At 29.2% G+C, this 15,402-nt stretch overlaps 1 protein-coding gene across 2 annotated transcripts; it reads left to right on the forward strand.

Moving 5' to 3' along the window:
• Window positions 1–9,313: 9,313 nt before the first annotated feature.
• On the forward strand, window positions 9,314–15,092 carry LOC126686004 (uncharacterized). 2 transcript variants are annotated; one of them, XM_050380013.2, is made up of 5 exons: window positions 9,314–9,475; window positions 9,765–9,814; window positions 13,148–13,220; window positions 13,303–13,358; window positions 14,784–15,092. In XM_050380013.2, the coding sequence occupies exons 2-5, from the start codon at window positions 9,780–9,782 to the stop codon at window positions 14,896–14,898; spliced, it is 279 nt and encodes a 92-aa protein (XP_050235970.1). In that variant the 5' UTR covers window positions 9,314–9,475; window positions 9,765–9,779; the 3' UTR covers window positions 14,899–15,092. The 2 variants fall into 2 exon arrangements, with proteins under 2 accessions (XP_050235970.1, XP_050235969.1); XM_050380012.2 differs by having other exon boundaries at window positions 9,314–9,467.
• The last annotated feature ends 310 nt before the right edge of the window (window positions 15,093–15,402 follow it).

Here is a 15,402-nt window from a genome sequence, read left to right on the forward strand (position 1 = left end):
GTCAAATGATTTGTAGTGAGTTTTAATTTAATTTAATTTAATTTTTTTAAAGTCACGCCAGCATCTATTGACGACGTCAGTGGAAATTTGGTCGGGATGAGTTTACTGATCACGAGATCAAAATTCAGGGAGTTTACAGGCTGAAAATAAAATTTAGGGACATCCTTGATAAAAAGGTCAAATGTCAAAGGCGACAAAATAAGTTGTACTTTATTAGTGTTTTTAGATATATTTTGAGTGTTTTTTAGCTTACTTTTAGTGTGCTTTTTTTGGTCTACATGTAGTTTTGTTGAATGATATGTGTGATATTTATTAGGCGTTTTTTCAATACTCGGAAAATTATTTTCTGCGCTAATATTTTATATTTTTCGAGTAATGTTCCTTTTACTTTTAATGAAAAAATAGCATTACATTACAAATAAGGCTTAATTACTTAAAAACCACCCACCTTGAACTTTTTTTTCGTTTATACCCTGACCTAGGAAAAAATTCATTTATACCCTGACGTATGTGTTTATGTTTCACCTCTACCCCGAGACACTAAATTAACCTCTTTTCATTTAGAAAAAAATTTAAAATAGTCTTTCATTTAGAGAAAAATTCATTTATAATTAAACTCTAATTAGCCTAGGTTAAAAATGAAGAACCATTTTAAACTTTTTTTTATATAAAAAGAGGTTAATTTAGTGCCTCGGGGTAGAGGTGAAACATAAATACATACGTCAGGGTATAAATGAATATTTTCCTAGGTCAGGGTATAAACGAAAAAAAAGTTAAAGGTGAGTGGTTTTTAAGTAATTAAGCCTACAAATAAATATTAAATAAATGTATATGCATTCCACGTTATGTGAGTAAATAAATATTATATATTGATATATTTATTTTTTATAGGAAATTTTCCCTTCTATCTCTAAAAAAACAAATCCATTTTCTTTTTTTCTAAACACAATTCAAAAAAATTATTTGAGGAGGTGGTTTTTTTTCCTTTTTGGCCCGAAAACCATCTCCTCCACCATCTTTTTCTTTTTTTCCTGTTCTTTTAGCTTGTTTTGCTTTAATAATTACTCAATGGCTAGAGTAAATTGTGTTTTTTTATGGGTTAAAATTTAGAAGTATTTATAAAATCATGTTTGCTTCATGATTATTTGAGTTGCATGTTATTTATGATCCAAATATGAATTTTTGAAGACTTTTAGACTTGCATGTTAAAAATTTCTTGTTTTATTATGAACCTTTAAATATTGGCGATCTTCTTAACATTATATCTTATTTGTTTTTTTTTTAATATTTAGTTTTATCTTGTTGGTGAACTCCTATCTTTTAAATTCTTTTTGAAGAACATGGTTGCAAAAATTGAAACTTTAAAAATTCAAGCGGTTTCTCGGCATAATCGATCAAGTTTCGAGTTAAAACTCTCGTACCGGAACTTAGTTTCGTGTTGGACGCTAAAATGGCTAATTGACATGATTTAGAATTATTTTTTCCTTTTTGATTGTTAGCCTTTGTTTGTATTATATATTATTAAATTAAGATATTTAGAAGATAATATATTTATTTGTCGTTATAAAACTTTTATTATTGTACTTTAATATATTTTTTCTCTTCAATAGATCTATCTTGATTTATAAAAATTATCTTTTGTACAAAAGTATTATAATGTATCTTTTAAAATTTGATTGTCACAGGCTAGGTAGCACGGAAACGAAAACGGGAAACGGAAACGATACGAAACGGACACGGGGAAACGAAATTTTTTCAAAATGAAGGACACGAAACGTGGGGGAAACGTGCAAATAACAAAAATATAGGGATATATTTATAAAAATATTATCTAAATATTTATGATTAATTAACAAAATAATTCATTTTAATATACTAAATATTTAAGATTTTATAAATATATAGAAAAATATAATATAATTCAACACAAATAAGTATATTTGATGTATTGTGGGCAATGTGAATGTAAAATTTATGGGTAACTAGTTAGATTTTTTTATTTATGGGTAATAATTTTAATTTTTTTACAAATTTTTAATTTTTATTATTTACGGAAACGGCCCGAAACGTTTCGTACGGGTGTCGAAGAGTTTCCGGTTTCCGAAACGTTTCCGAAACGGGAAACGCAACTTTGTCGAAGTTTCCGTACTTCTTAGGTCACAGGTATAACACATAGTAACACTTATTCCTTTATATCACAACAAACATGTATTTAATCTTTTCATATAAACATACTAATTATAATTATTTGTAAATATGATGTTGTACTTTTAAAAAAATTAGATATATGTGTATTATGTACTATTTGTATTATTTTTTTAATAATTTTTTTATAATTAAAAAAAGAAAACTTTTGTGAGATAAGTTGAATCTATTCTAATAAAAATAATGTTTAGTGCTTATATCATTTGAGCTAATTCATTATAATTTATTGGTTGTGAAAAAATGTTTTTTTTTTCAAATTTTATTAAATTGAAGATGAAGCAATTACATTTTATAAGAAATTTGGAAAAATTCAAAAATTAAATATGATAACTTGACACAACATACCGCCTGATTCGCATATCTACTTACGACGAGAAAAAATAAATTATTTAACTGTTTCGTCAATAAAGTGAAGTTTTCAATCAAACTTCTCAATCACCACAAACTAATTTCTAAAATCAAAAACTATAGTCATAATACTAAATATAACCACTACTTAAGAAAATCCTTCATAAAAAAGAGAAAGCAAACCTTTCACATAGAAAAGACAACAACATCTTACATAAAAAGGATAAAACAAAATTATCAAAAAATAAAAAAATGAAACACAAAAAATTTAAAAACTACTACTATATCCCATATAACGATTTCTTCTTTATTGTTGAAAAATCTCCAATTTATCTTCGAATCTTGATTCAAAAAAATTGAATTGAATATGAAAAAGTGTTGGCTACTTATTATATTTTATAAAACCTAAATAACATAATAGAAGAGATAGCTACCGTCAATTTTGACTCTTTCCCGACCCTTCGCTTCCAGAGACTTTGAATTTGAATATGAATGAGTGGAAAGGTCTAAAGACTTTTCCGCATTCTCGATCTTCAAAGAGAGGTCTCTTTTATGCAGTAAAACTAGACGCCAGCCGAAAAAGAATTAGGAGAAAAATCATAGACGGCTAGGATTTTTTAGAGAGAAAAGAGGTGGCTAGGGTTAAAAAAATAAAAATGATACAAAAAGGATGTTTGTACAAAAATTGATAGAAATTATATATGTTTATTTCTTTAATTTGCTTGTGTGTGTCTCAGTTGTAAAATATACATAATTTATGAAAAAATATTTGGTATTACCATTAATAGTTAATAACATAATATATAATTGATAATTTAAATTTAAATTTATTAATTAGTCTATTTATTACTTTTTAATGGATTTTTACACAATTATATGAACAAAAATTATAAAAATATTGATATAGAAAAATAGTTTTTAAAATATGTAAAAGAATATTAAGGAAAAACTTGTTTTATAAAAGACTAAAAAACCACCAGATATCAACTGCCATCTTAGATTTTGGTAAATATTTTGTGGGTTTTTTAATATTTGAATCAGATCATATTGCAGTTTGATTGAATTATGGTGTTCACTTATTGTGTATAGTACTTTAGATGAATATGACGTGGAGTTTAAGTGTACCTATAAAATATATTTTGAGTGAGCCAAAATAAATTTAATTTATAATATTGTATTCAAATTAGATAAAAGTAAAAGTAAATTAGTCGCCACCAACTAACAACTCTCTCTCTCTAAAACCATTGCTCTTCCTTCTCTCTAAAAAAACCCTCTTCTCATCTTCATCCTTTAAAGGGTGGGAAGAGGTGATTATTCGGTTTCGATCGAAAATCACCTCCTCTCCGTCCATAAATACTAAATAATTTATAGATCTACTTTTTATTTCAATAAAAGTTCCCCGCTAGGTAGTTTTTCCGAGATGGATCTTATCGTTCCTTAATTGAAATTTTATGTTCTTTTATTTTTTTATGGTTTGTCTTCTTAGATCTATCAAGAATTTATAGCGATTGTTCGGAATTTATTGTCAACTTTTTGTAGATCTAAGATCTTGAAGGGTTATCTATCTAACTTCATAGAATCTCATTGACAAGATGATCAGAAGTACTAAACTTCAACGGATCTAGCGGTTTGAAGGTGTAATCGGAAGTGTTTCATAATCAAGACCCTCGCACACAACGGGACTTTGTTCATCGTTTGTGGCCGAAGTTGGCAACCTTAGCGAGATCCACGGCTTGAGTCTTCTCATTTTCGATTAATTTTGCTTGATTCCTTTGTTGTTTATTAAATCTTTAAGAAAGTAGAGTGGAAAGATCATATTATTAAAGTTTGTCATATGACTTTCTTGATTGTACTTTGATCTTGTTTTAATGGATTCTAACTTTGGGAAGAAGAAAAATCAAATTAGTTTCAAATGTTTTTTATTGAATTTCATAGTAATCTAAATGGAGTTGATTTTGAAAGTAAATGAAATACTATTTGATCAAAATGATCAAGTAAGTGATATACATTTAAAAATCACCTAAAATCTATCTAAAATTCACCTATATTCATATTAACACTAGCATATAGAAGCTGCGGAATATCATGATTTATATTATTATTAAAATAAATTTAATAATACTTTTATAGGTTAATTAAAATAACATTTTAGTTATTTAGATTTGTTATTTTATTTTTTGATAGAAAAAATCTAATTGATTTTTAATTTTTTATTAAGAATGTAATTATTCAAAAAGCAAAAAATATTATAAAATACAATGCTAATTTTATCTATATTGTCCTTTATAATCAATTATTTTTTAAGTTTATGAATGTAAACATAAAATAAATAAGTTGGTTACTTAAACAGTAACTTGTGAAAAAGAATGTAGTAAAATTGTAATCAACCTAATGATGGTTATAGACAGTGAGAGGATTATGATTTTTATTTTTAATTCAGCTAAATTCATCTGATCATTAAGTCAATTTTTGAAGTTTTGCTAATTTACATTTAACTATTTAGCTTTGTTTTTACTATAAAGTTTTCCTTTTTTAAGTATATATTAACAATTCAGTTGCAATTTGAATATAGTTGGAACTTACTCCAAACTGCATGTGGTATCACTCCTAATAGTAGATTAATACTTTAACATAAAATTAATAGTCATATTTTTAAAAATACACGTATAGTTGTGATATTTAATTTTTTATAATAACTTTGATATTAAGTAAAATTTTATAAAAAAATACTAAAAATATTAGATGATGATAACTGAAAAGTATATAAACGCAATAATAATTACCAAAATCAACTCAACTTACAACTATTTTTATAGTTAAAAAATCAACAAATAATTTTCTTATGTATGTCACAGATTGAAAATGGGTTTTTCAAATATTTTACTCAACATTATTTAAAGAATAAACGCAATGCATGACTATTTATCACATGAAAAATGATATTATTATTTTTGAACGAAATGAGTTTTATTTTAGCCAATTATTAGAATACCGATATTAATGTAATTTAATTATTTTTAATGTTACCTCATTAAATAATATAATAATACATTATCAATTATCTATATAAAAATATAGTAGACAAAATATATATAAGAATTTATTTATTTAAAATAATATTTTAATCACTTAAAATTAAAAGATTTATGATAAAAATAATGATGGAAATTATATATATAAAAAAAGTCCAATCCCCGATAAATAAATAATAATAAAACTAAACTCTCTTATAATTTTTTTTAAAAAGAATAGTGAATAATCAATATTAAAAAGAAAATTAAAAGAATCTCATTCTAATTTTTCATTTTATTGTATTCTAAATTAATTTTATTTTATCTTTTATTTTTTTTAACTAAATTCGTCAATCTAGACTACAATACCCTTCATTATAGTTGTAAGAAGAATTAAGGGCATTTTCATTTGTTTTTAGCTTATTAGACGCCACTATAATAGTCAGTAGATAATTATCTTAAAAGTCTTGCCATCTTAATTGCTTAATGTCGTTCTATCATTTTAATGTTACATCAGTGCATTTTGATCTAGTCATCTATGTCGTTTGATATTTGTATGGTTTTTTTTTTTTCAATTTTAATGTATAATATAATTTGATCAATAGCTAACAATTGATTTGTCACTCTCTCTAAAAAAAAGCTCTCCCTTCTCTTTAAATTTTTTTCTTCATTTTAATCTTATAGAGGATGGGAGAAGGTGATTTCCGATCTTAATCGGAAAATCATCTTCTCTCCGCCCAAATTATTACTATTTCTACGGCTTTCTTTATATTTATGTCTTTTTAAATTTATAAATTTTTTTAGATCTAGAATTTTATTAAGACTTGTTGAAGTTTTTGTTGAATGTTCTTGATGATTGAAGGTGTTGTGAGGTAAAAATTTATCTTTTTGAAGATAAAGATCGGAAAACATGAATTTTCAAGAGATCTAGCTTTCAAGAATCAAGCGGCTTCAAAATCGTATTTTCAATATTTATGTATTTGGATAACTTTTTGATGGTTGGAAAAGCCCTATTCGATGACTGTATCAAACAGCTTTCATCATTATTCTAAATTAGCTCTTCAATTTGTTGAAGAACTATTCATTTATGTAATTTTCATTTTATCAATGGAAGTTTTAGCCTTTCGGGAAAAAAAAAACAATTGATTGGTCATCCAATCAACAAACTATTAGCCTGTTAAAAGGCCAAGTTAAATTATGATCACCAAACTCCTACGATGGGCTGTCATGCCACCACCTGCTGTCTCAAAAATCACCACTCTTTCACTTTGTATATATTTATAAATAAAAGATAAAAATAAAAATAAAAATTGTTAATCAAAGATATAATTTTTAAAAGTTTAAAATATTCATATATATAAATTTTTAAAAGAGCTAATATATACTTTTCTCATTTTTAATAATAAATAGTACATGATATTTGAGATAACGCAACCTTCATTAGTAGCATACCATACAATGATTTTTCATTGATTTTTAAAAATCGTACTCCTTCCGTCCCACTTTAAAAATCTCATTTCACTTTACATATATTAAGAAAATATTAATTATCTTTATCTTTTCATATTTTGCCCCTATTAATGATAGGAATTTTCCATAGAGCTCTTTTAAGATAACTAAAAGAAGAGTAACATAGAGTATTTAATAGAATTAAAAAATAGTAATGAAATTTTTTAAATGGGACATCCCAAAATGAAATATGAGATTTTTTAAACGGGACGGATGGAGTATGTATATAATATTAAAATGACAATGTGTATGTAAATTAGTAAGGTGCTTTCGTGATTTAAATAAGATTTCGAATTTAAATCGTACTCATATATACAGCTGTTTAATACACAGAATTAAAATTTGTCCCTGACGAAAGATCTAATTGCTCTAGCGAGAAGTAAAATTATACTATTTGACTAGATTAGGTCTATACAAGAGCATGCTATGTTTCACACCCAACCCAATTTATAATAATACTTACATGACATTTAAAATTATACTACTATTTGACTAGATTCATTAAATAACATATCACGCCAGTGAGGCCTAGCCCAAATGGTTAAGGCGCTCCAGTGCATTTCTGAGATCTCGGTTTCGAGTCTCAGTAGGGCTAGTGTTTAAGGCCGAATTAAAAATGAAAGTTTAACTACTAACCACTAACTACTAACGTAATTAGATTTTACCACAGTAAAAAAAAAACATATCACGTGCTAATCTCATATTAATCGTACCACTTTTGTTTTCTCTAGTGAAAAAGACGAGTTGTGTTCAACTTGTCTTTCTCCAATCATTTATCTTTCCCATTGGATAAGACGAATTCAGATCGTCTTCTCTGTCGAAAAGGATGAACATTGGAGATCGGCCGAAATAGGTGAGGAAGAGGGCGGCAGTAACCGGAGTGCGAGAGAGCGGCGTGTTTAAGGCCGAATTAAAAATGAAAGTTTAACTACTAACCACTAACTACTAACGTAATTAGATTTTACCACAGTAAAAAAAAAAACATATCACGTGCTAATCTCATATTAATCGTACCACTTTTGTTTTCTCTAGTGAAAAAGACGAGTTGTGTTCAACTTGTCTTTCTCCAATCATTTATCTTTCCCATTGGATAAGACGAATTCAGATCGTCTTCTCTGTCGAAAAGGATGAACATTGGAGATCGGCCGAAATAGGTGAGGAAGAGGGCGGCAGTAACCGGAGTGCGAGAGAGCGGCGAGCGAGCGGAGAATGGAGGAATCTAAATTTCGGGATGAATTTTATCTCGAAATAAATATAAAGTTTCGAGATAAATTGAGATTTAATTAAATTAAATAAAATATTAAATTAGTTTTAATATTTTTCTGATAAATTTAAGTATAAATTTAATTAAAGTAACTAGGATTCTAAATTAATTTTAATTAGTTTAGGAAATATTAATTATTTTGGATATATATAATTTTTTTAATGATATAATTATTAACTTGATTTAAAATTTGAATTTAATTTTGTTTTGGTGATATGTGATATGTCTTGTGATTTGGTTAGACGAGAACTGTTTCTCTTGTCAATAATTTGCTGAGTTGGTAGTGGCATGGCAGACATGTTGTCAAAAAAATTAGTTCAATCCAAAAAATTAGTTAATTGTTAGTTAGAGAGGCGAGATTTGAACGCACAGCCTCTAAATGTACTTAGAGGTGCTTTTGCCATTCAAATGCTCATTGATTTATTATAAAAACGACACGGCGCAACGATCGTATGAAATAAACACTTTCTTGTTGTATATTTAACGTATAATTAGTGGCTAATATAATTCGACATTTTAAATGCGTTACTCGTTTATGAAAATCATCTCTCTTTATAATGTTATAATTTATATTCCATTTTTTAAAAGTTTAGCTTATGACAAAAAAATTAATTAAAAATAATATTTTATTATATTTTTATGTTAATTAAGAAGAACACATTCTATTTTTACATCTATTAAAAATTAAATTGAGTAAATTTAGTTTATAAGTTTATTCATATTGTATAATTCCATTCCCTATTATCAGTGGCGGATGGCCAAGATTGTACAATAAATTTATGAGAGGGGCAAAATTCACAAACTGTGCATTTTAAGATAGTCAGTTCTACAAATTTTAAAGCGGATAAACAATATTATTAGCTTATATATTTATATATTATCAAATATTCAAAATAATAAAATATCAACAGTCTATCATAAATTCTTTCTAGGTCCGCTTCTGCCTATTATGTAGTATCATTTAATCATCCAAAAATATATTAATTTTTTAAAATCTTCAATTCTATCTTGTTTTTTAATTACTCAAAAATATTTAGAACCCGCCAAAGTAAAGAAAAATCAGAATTTTGTTTCCCTCACTCAAACCGCAATCTGCTTCATACCAGCCACCGGAGCTTTCCACTGAAACTGTAAGAATGTGAAAACAAAACCCTAAGCTATTTTTGTTTTAATTTATTTAAGCTATTGTGCTTTAAATTGAAAACACACCATAAAATCATTTGTTTATATATTTACACTAACTCACTTGTTTTCTTAACCCTAGCTTTCAATCAATTTTACGTTTAAATGTTAATTTTCTTTCTTAATTTTCATCAGCTTTGTTCTTGTTCTAAATTAGTGAATGTCCTTTGTAATTAATATTTATGTTGGTGAATTAGTGTTGTGAACTCTCTTTATAATTATCTGTTGTGCTGATATTTTTTCAGTTGTAGAATTCCAACATGCCAGACTCTCACACCCCATGGGATTTCAGCTGGTAACTAAATTTTTCTAATCACATTTTATTCTTATCGCTACTGTCATTGATTATATGTTCGCTATGACGGTGTTCGGCTTATTCTATTCACTTTTTCAGTTGCACTCGACTTGTCCCGGATTTGATTTTTTTTAGTTTGTTACTGTGTAAGAATAGCTTATGTTTGATTTTTTCTTTGAGTTTAGATAACTGTATCACATTTTCTGTAAAGTAGTTCCAGATTGTGATTTGCAGGTTCCATTATTTATTTAGCACTGATGATATGATTCGGATTAAAGCTTAGAATTTACTCTAGAATTGTGAATTGGGTAAAAGCTTAGTTTACGCTAGAAAAAGCTAAAAGGTGCAATTGAACTTTAGATCTGTTGTGGTTTACTGTTACATTTTTGCATTGTAATTCAGTGTACAGTAGGCAATCTTGTGCTTATTTTAATGATTTTAGGTGTGCCTTTAAGATTGTAATTTTGGAAGATAAAATGCAGTGTAATTTAAGGCACATGAGGTGCAAATGATCAAAAGCGTCACTAGATATCTAAGGAAAGGCGTTTTCAACCAGGCGATGCCTTTTAGCGTCTAGGCAATTATTTTTAATAAAAGGTGAGGCGTTGGATTAGAAAATACTAAAGAGTTTATTTAGCCTATGTTTGCCTGGATTTTTCTCCCTTTGTACATTTTCATTTGAAACATAAGTCTATTCTGATGATAGGGTATTTATTTCTAGATTTTCTAGTTCACTTTAAGTCTGTATGCTGAAGTAACAGGAATTAAGGTATAGAGCCTATCTCTAATAAAGTAGTGATATTCTGTGCTTTACTAGGTGCTAGGATAATCTTCTTTACATTACCATTTCATATACATATAGATATCAATGTGGAATACCAATTATACTCTGTTCCACCAACAAAACTTAGCCCAAGTGATTTACATGTGATGTGGCCAGCATGTACATAATGTTAGTAGCTGCTGTAGAATGAACCTTGAATTTTTGATATAGGAAATTTTTCTGTAATTTTTGCAGTATTTATATTAAATTTTAGAGGAGTTTTTCCCTCACTGTTTGCTGTTACAAAGTGTGAAGCATCATGGTTATAATGATGAGAATGTTATGACCCGTTGATATGGATCGAGTCACAGGGCGATGACCTTCTATTGAAGGTTGTCCTGTTCTTGATTTGTTACGTTTTCGAGCTATGGTGATTGTTGGAGCTCAAACGGAGAGCTGCCTATCCGGGAACTCGTTAGAGAGAGTTGCCTATCTGACTTGTTTGTAATTTTCGATGTCTTTATTAATATGCTGAAACAGCTATATATATAATACAATAGTCTTGGGTAGCAAGACTCCTAATAGAACTAGGAAATAGAATACTAAATAAGAAGATTCCTAATTAGAATATAACTAGGAAAGATAACAATACTAAATAAGAAACATAATACTACTTAATAGCTATTAAATAATAAACTGCCATTTAAACCTAATTGCTTGATTCTTCTTTCCTTGAATAAGACTTACCATAGAATAAGTCCATAACATCACTCCCCTCCTCCAAAAACGAGCTTGCCCTCAAGCTCGAATGATGGCCATTTCAGGATCTCTATTATGGTTGCCATCATGAACAGTGTTTGCATCTTCCTCTGTAATAGCAACCTCAATCCAAAACAACCTTTTACATTGATGGCCTGGTGAGAATAATTCATCGCAATTGTAACAAAGACCCTTGGCTCTCCTCTCTGCCATCTCTGCTCTACTTAGTTTGATAAAATGAGGAAGAGTTGAGGCAGTTCCACTTGATGTTGCTTTTGTAGCATCTGTTATTTTTAGAGGTGCCCCAAATTTTTGATTTTCAGAATATTTTTCCAGCTGTAAACGTCTCTCAAAAGCTCGAGCAAGACTCATAGCTTCCTCCAAATTTTCCGGTTTAGCCAACTCCACATCAATTTGCAACCTTTCTGATAATCCCGCCATCATTATTGCCACTTGGTGTTCTGGAATTATAGAATTAGTTCGGGATAATAACCCCTGAAATTTTTCAAGATATTCTTCCACAGTCCCGGTTTGTCTAAGTGAGATTAGCTCTCCTACCGGATTACTATGAACAGGTGGACCGAACCGCATATTGCAATATTTTTTGAATACTTCCCATCTCAAGTGTGGGTTTGCTTTTTCTAGATGAACAAACCAGAGTTGAGCAGTCCCGATTAAATGAAACGAAGCCAATCCAAGCCATTCTTCTTGTGGGGTTTTCTGGTGAGCAAAGAACTGTTCGCAACGTGTAAGCCAGCCTAGAGGGTCCTCCTTACCGTTGTAGGTGGGAAATTCTAATTTTGTATAACGCGGAACAGCCCCACTTTTTCCTTCTTTACTAGATGAATTTGCAGTTTGCTTGGAACCATGAATCTGACTGCTACTATCCTCCACATCCTTCTCTTTTCTGATTGTTTCTTCCTTTTGCTGAGACATGGCATCAACACGTGCAGATAGGGCTGCGTGATCTGCTGACAGTTTGCGCATCATCTCCAAAAGTTGTTCCATCTGAGCATGTGTATCCCCCATGACTGTTGGCTCTGATACCAAATTGTTATGACCCGTTGATATGGATCGAGTCACAGGGCGATGACCTTCTATTGAAGGTTGTCCTGTTCTTGATTTGTTACGTTTTCGAGCTATGGTGATTGTTGGAGCTCAAACGGAGAGCTGCCTATCCGGGAACTCGTTAGAGAGAGTTGCCTATCTGACTTGTTTGTAATTTTCGATGTCTTTATTAATATGCTGAAACAGCTATATATATAATACAATAGTCTTGGGTAGCAAGACTCCTAATAGAACTAGGAAATAGAATACTAAATAAGAAGATTCCTAATTAGAATATAACTAGGAAAGATAACAATACTAAATAAGAAACAAACTAAATAAGAAACATAATACTACTTAATAGCTATTAAATAATAAACTGCCATTTAAACCTAATTGCTTGATTCTTCTTTCCTTGAATAAGACTTACCATAGAATAAGTCCATAACAGAGAACCTCAAACATTCTATGATTTTGAGAAATTGGCACAGATCAAAAAGCTTATAGGAAGATGTTAGTGTGTATATGGTGGTGGTTTTATTAATTTCACTTTATAATGCTAAAATGTTCTCTCTTTATTGGAAAATATTTTTCTATCATTATTGATTTGATGGTGAATCTTTCCAAGTGAAACAATCATAGGATATAGTTGATCTTTGCTTGAGGTTCAGGGAGTAGTGGGGAACATATATTTACAGGGGTGCAAACATTCTCTTCCTGAATTTTGTTATGAAACATTAATGCTAACGTATAATCATCTGCAGTGACTTGGAAGTGAATTTTGGGTCTGAGGAGAATGCTTCCATTGTCCATACAGCTTTAGCTGTTGATAAAGAGGTAATCTTAAACATCTTTTGCTTCTTTGTTGCTATTTTCATACATTTTTAGCTCCATTTTTTCTTCGTTTAAAATGATGCAGCTGCAACCAGATAAAGTCAAAAGGCAGATGTCAATCTCTGGTGGAAAGTTGTTAGTGTAAGTTTATCTCTAAGATTTATTTTTCTTTCTAAATTTTAAAGTTATATCTTACGGATAGCTTTGTAAATTGTATATTTTTCTGCCTTTGTGATTATTGGAATGTTTACTCAATGCTCATGCGTTGCTTTAAAACAAAGACACTCAAATTGCACATGTATAAGAGAACAAGATAATAAAAATATCCTTTTGGATGTAAAATTAGTACCAATTATGATTTAAGACGCTTGAAGAATTGCAAGTTTGGGCATGTCTTGACTACTTTCATGTGGTCTATTCACGTAAGGTTTAGGTTAAAGGAACACTGAAGCATTTGTGACTAGTCGTTTCCCTTTTGCTATTCAACCTGAACTGACCTACTTAAATCTTCTTCTAGTATAACCATGTTTAAAGCTATAGGTAACTATGCTTATGAAAAACAAATTAAATTACCATTGCTTGGTAATATAGACATCGTGTCTCTCTGATTGTCTATTGACATGCAAATGCAGAATAGAATTTGTGAAAAATTTACTCATTAATCTCACTGTATGCATCTGTAACCCAATTAAATTTTAGAATAGGTGTAGAACTCAATCTTTCTAATTGAAGAAAACGATTTCTGTAACAACTTTAATGAGCTGTAAGATAGAATTTTTTCTTTTTTCTTGTGCACAAAATGATTTGTGGCCCTGCATGAAATATTTCCATTTTAAGCTAAATGTATAATTGAACTTTCTATTTACATTTTTGTTTGCAAATGTGGTGAGAGAGGCAATCTTGTGTCTATTTTAATGATTTAGGGTATGCCATTCATTAAGATGGTGTTCTTTATGGGTACCAGTGATTGTTATGTGTAAGCTCTGGATTCAAGGCACTTATCACCAAGAGTAGGTTAATCATTTATAGAGTTTAGTGCTAGAGCTCTTCTTACCTAAGTTAATAAATGCACATTATGACCGGGTGACCAGAATAGGCAAATGGCAACATGTTAATCTATGTGAATTTGTTGAATAACTGAATTTGTCGATTTAGTTTGGTGTTTGCACACCTCTACTCCCATACACACGGTTTTCATCTGCAATATTTTACTTCTTCAGTTAGCAGCTACTACTGAAGTAGCCGAGTGCTCATTTGATGGCCAGCAATGCGGAACTATAAAGCTTTTTTAGTCTTAAGTCGAGAAGGTGAAAAAATTAGTTTAGGCTCACAATAAAATACAGAAATTTGAAGTTATAAATTGTGCCAAACTAACCTTATCTTCTTTTTGCCTTTTCTCTTTCTCACTGTAGGAGAATTTAATTGTTGTTTTGCTAGTGAAAGAAAATTCCTTAAAATAGAAATTTCTGTTTATTCTATAAAGTATAAACTTCTTTAGCTTTAGTTTTGCATGCCTCAACTTAGCAGCTTGTTGAAAATGACTCGTGTATTCTTTGTCAATGGCAGGCACTTTGAGGCGGTGGAAGCGAGATTTCTTCGAGCATCATTCTCTGCCTTCACAGATGTCCTTACTCTTGCAACAAAAACAATTGAAGAATTTGGGATCGGAATGAAATTATGATACTCGTTATAAACATTATTGTATGCTGTTATGTAATTCTGATTGAAATTTAGCATTTTTGCTTTAGGAAAAATTGTATCAATGGTATTTGAGCTTTCTAATTTTTTAGCTTTTCAGTATTTAACTTACTTTTTATTGTATGTCTAAATTCATGAATTTCTTAACAATCATTATCTAAAGTAGATTTTGTAGTAGATTTAATAGCCATTAACTGTTTATGATTAGAAGTATTTATGGTGGTAATCTAAAAAGAAAAAAAATGTTGAATCCAAGCCGAAATGAATTTCCCTTAAGACACTTTCTTTCAAATTTATTTTAGTTAGTTGAAAAAATTTAATCATTTCTAAAAATAAAACTAATGTTGTGTCTGAATTTAAATTTGAGCAACTTTAGCTGCTCCTGAATCTAACTGTTGTTGTCTCAAACAAAAAAACAAATATACTATTACAAAATTTGAAATATTATTTTTTTCATTTAATATTATCAAAGTGCACATTTGATATA

The sequence above is a fragment of the Mercurialis annua genome, linkage group LG6 (genome assembly GCF_937616625.2).
Source record: "Mercurialis annua linkage group LG6, ddMerAnnu1.2, whole genome shotgun sequence".
In the NCBI taxonomy this organism is placed as follows: Eukaryota; Viridiplantae; Streptophyta; class Magnoliopsida; order Malpighiales; family Euphorbiaceae; genus Mercurialis; species Mercurialis annua.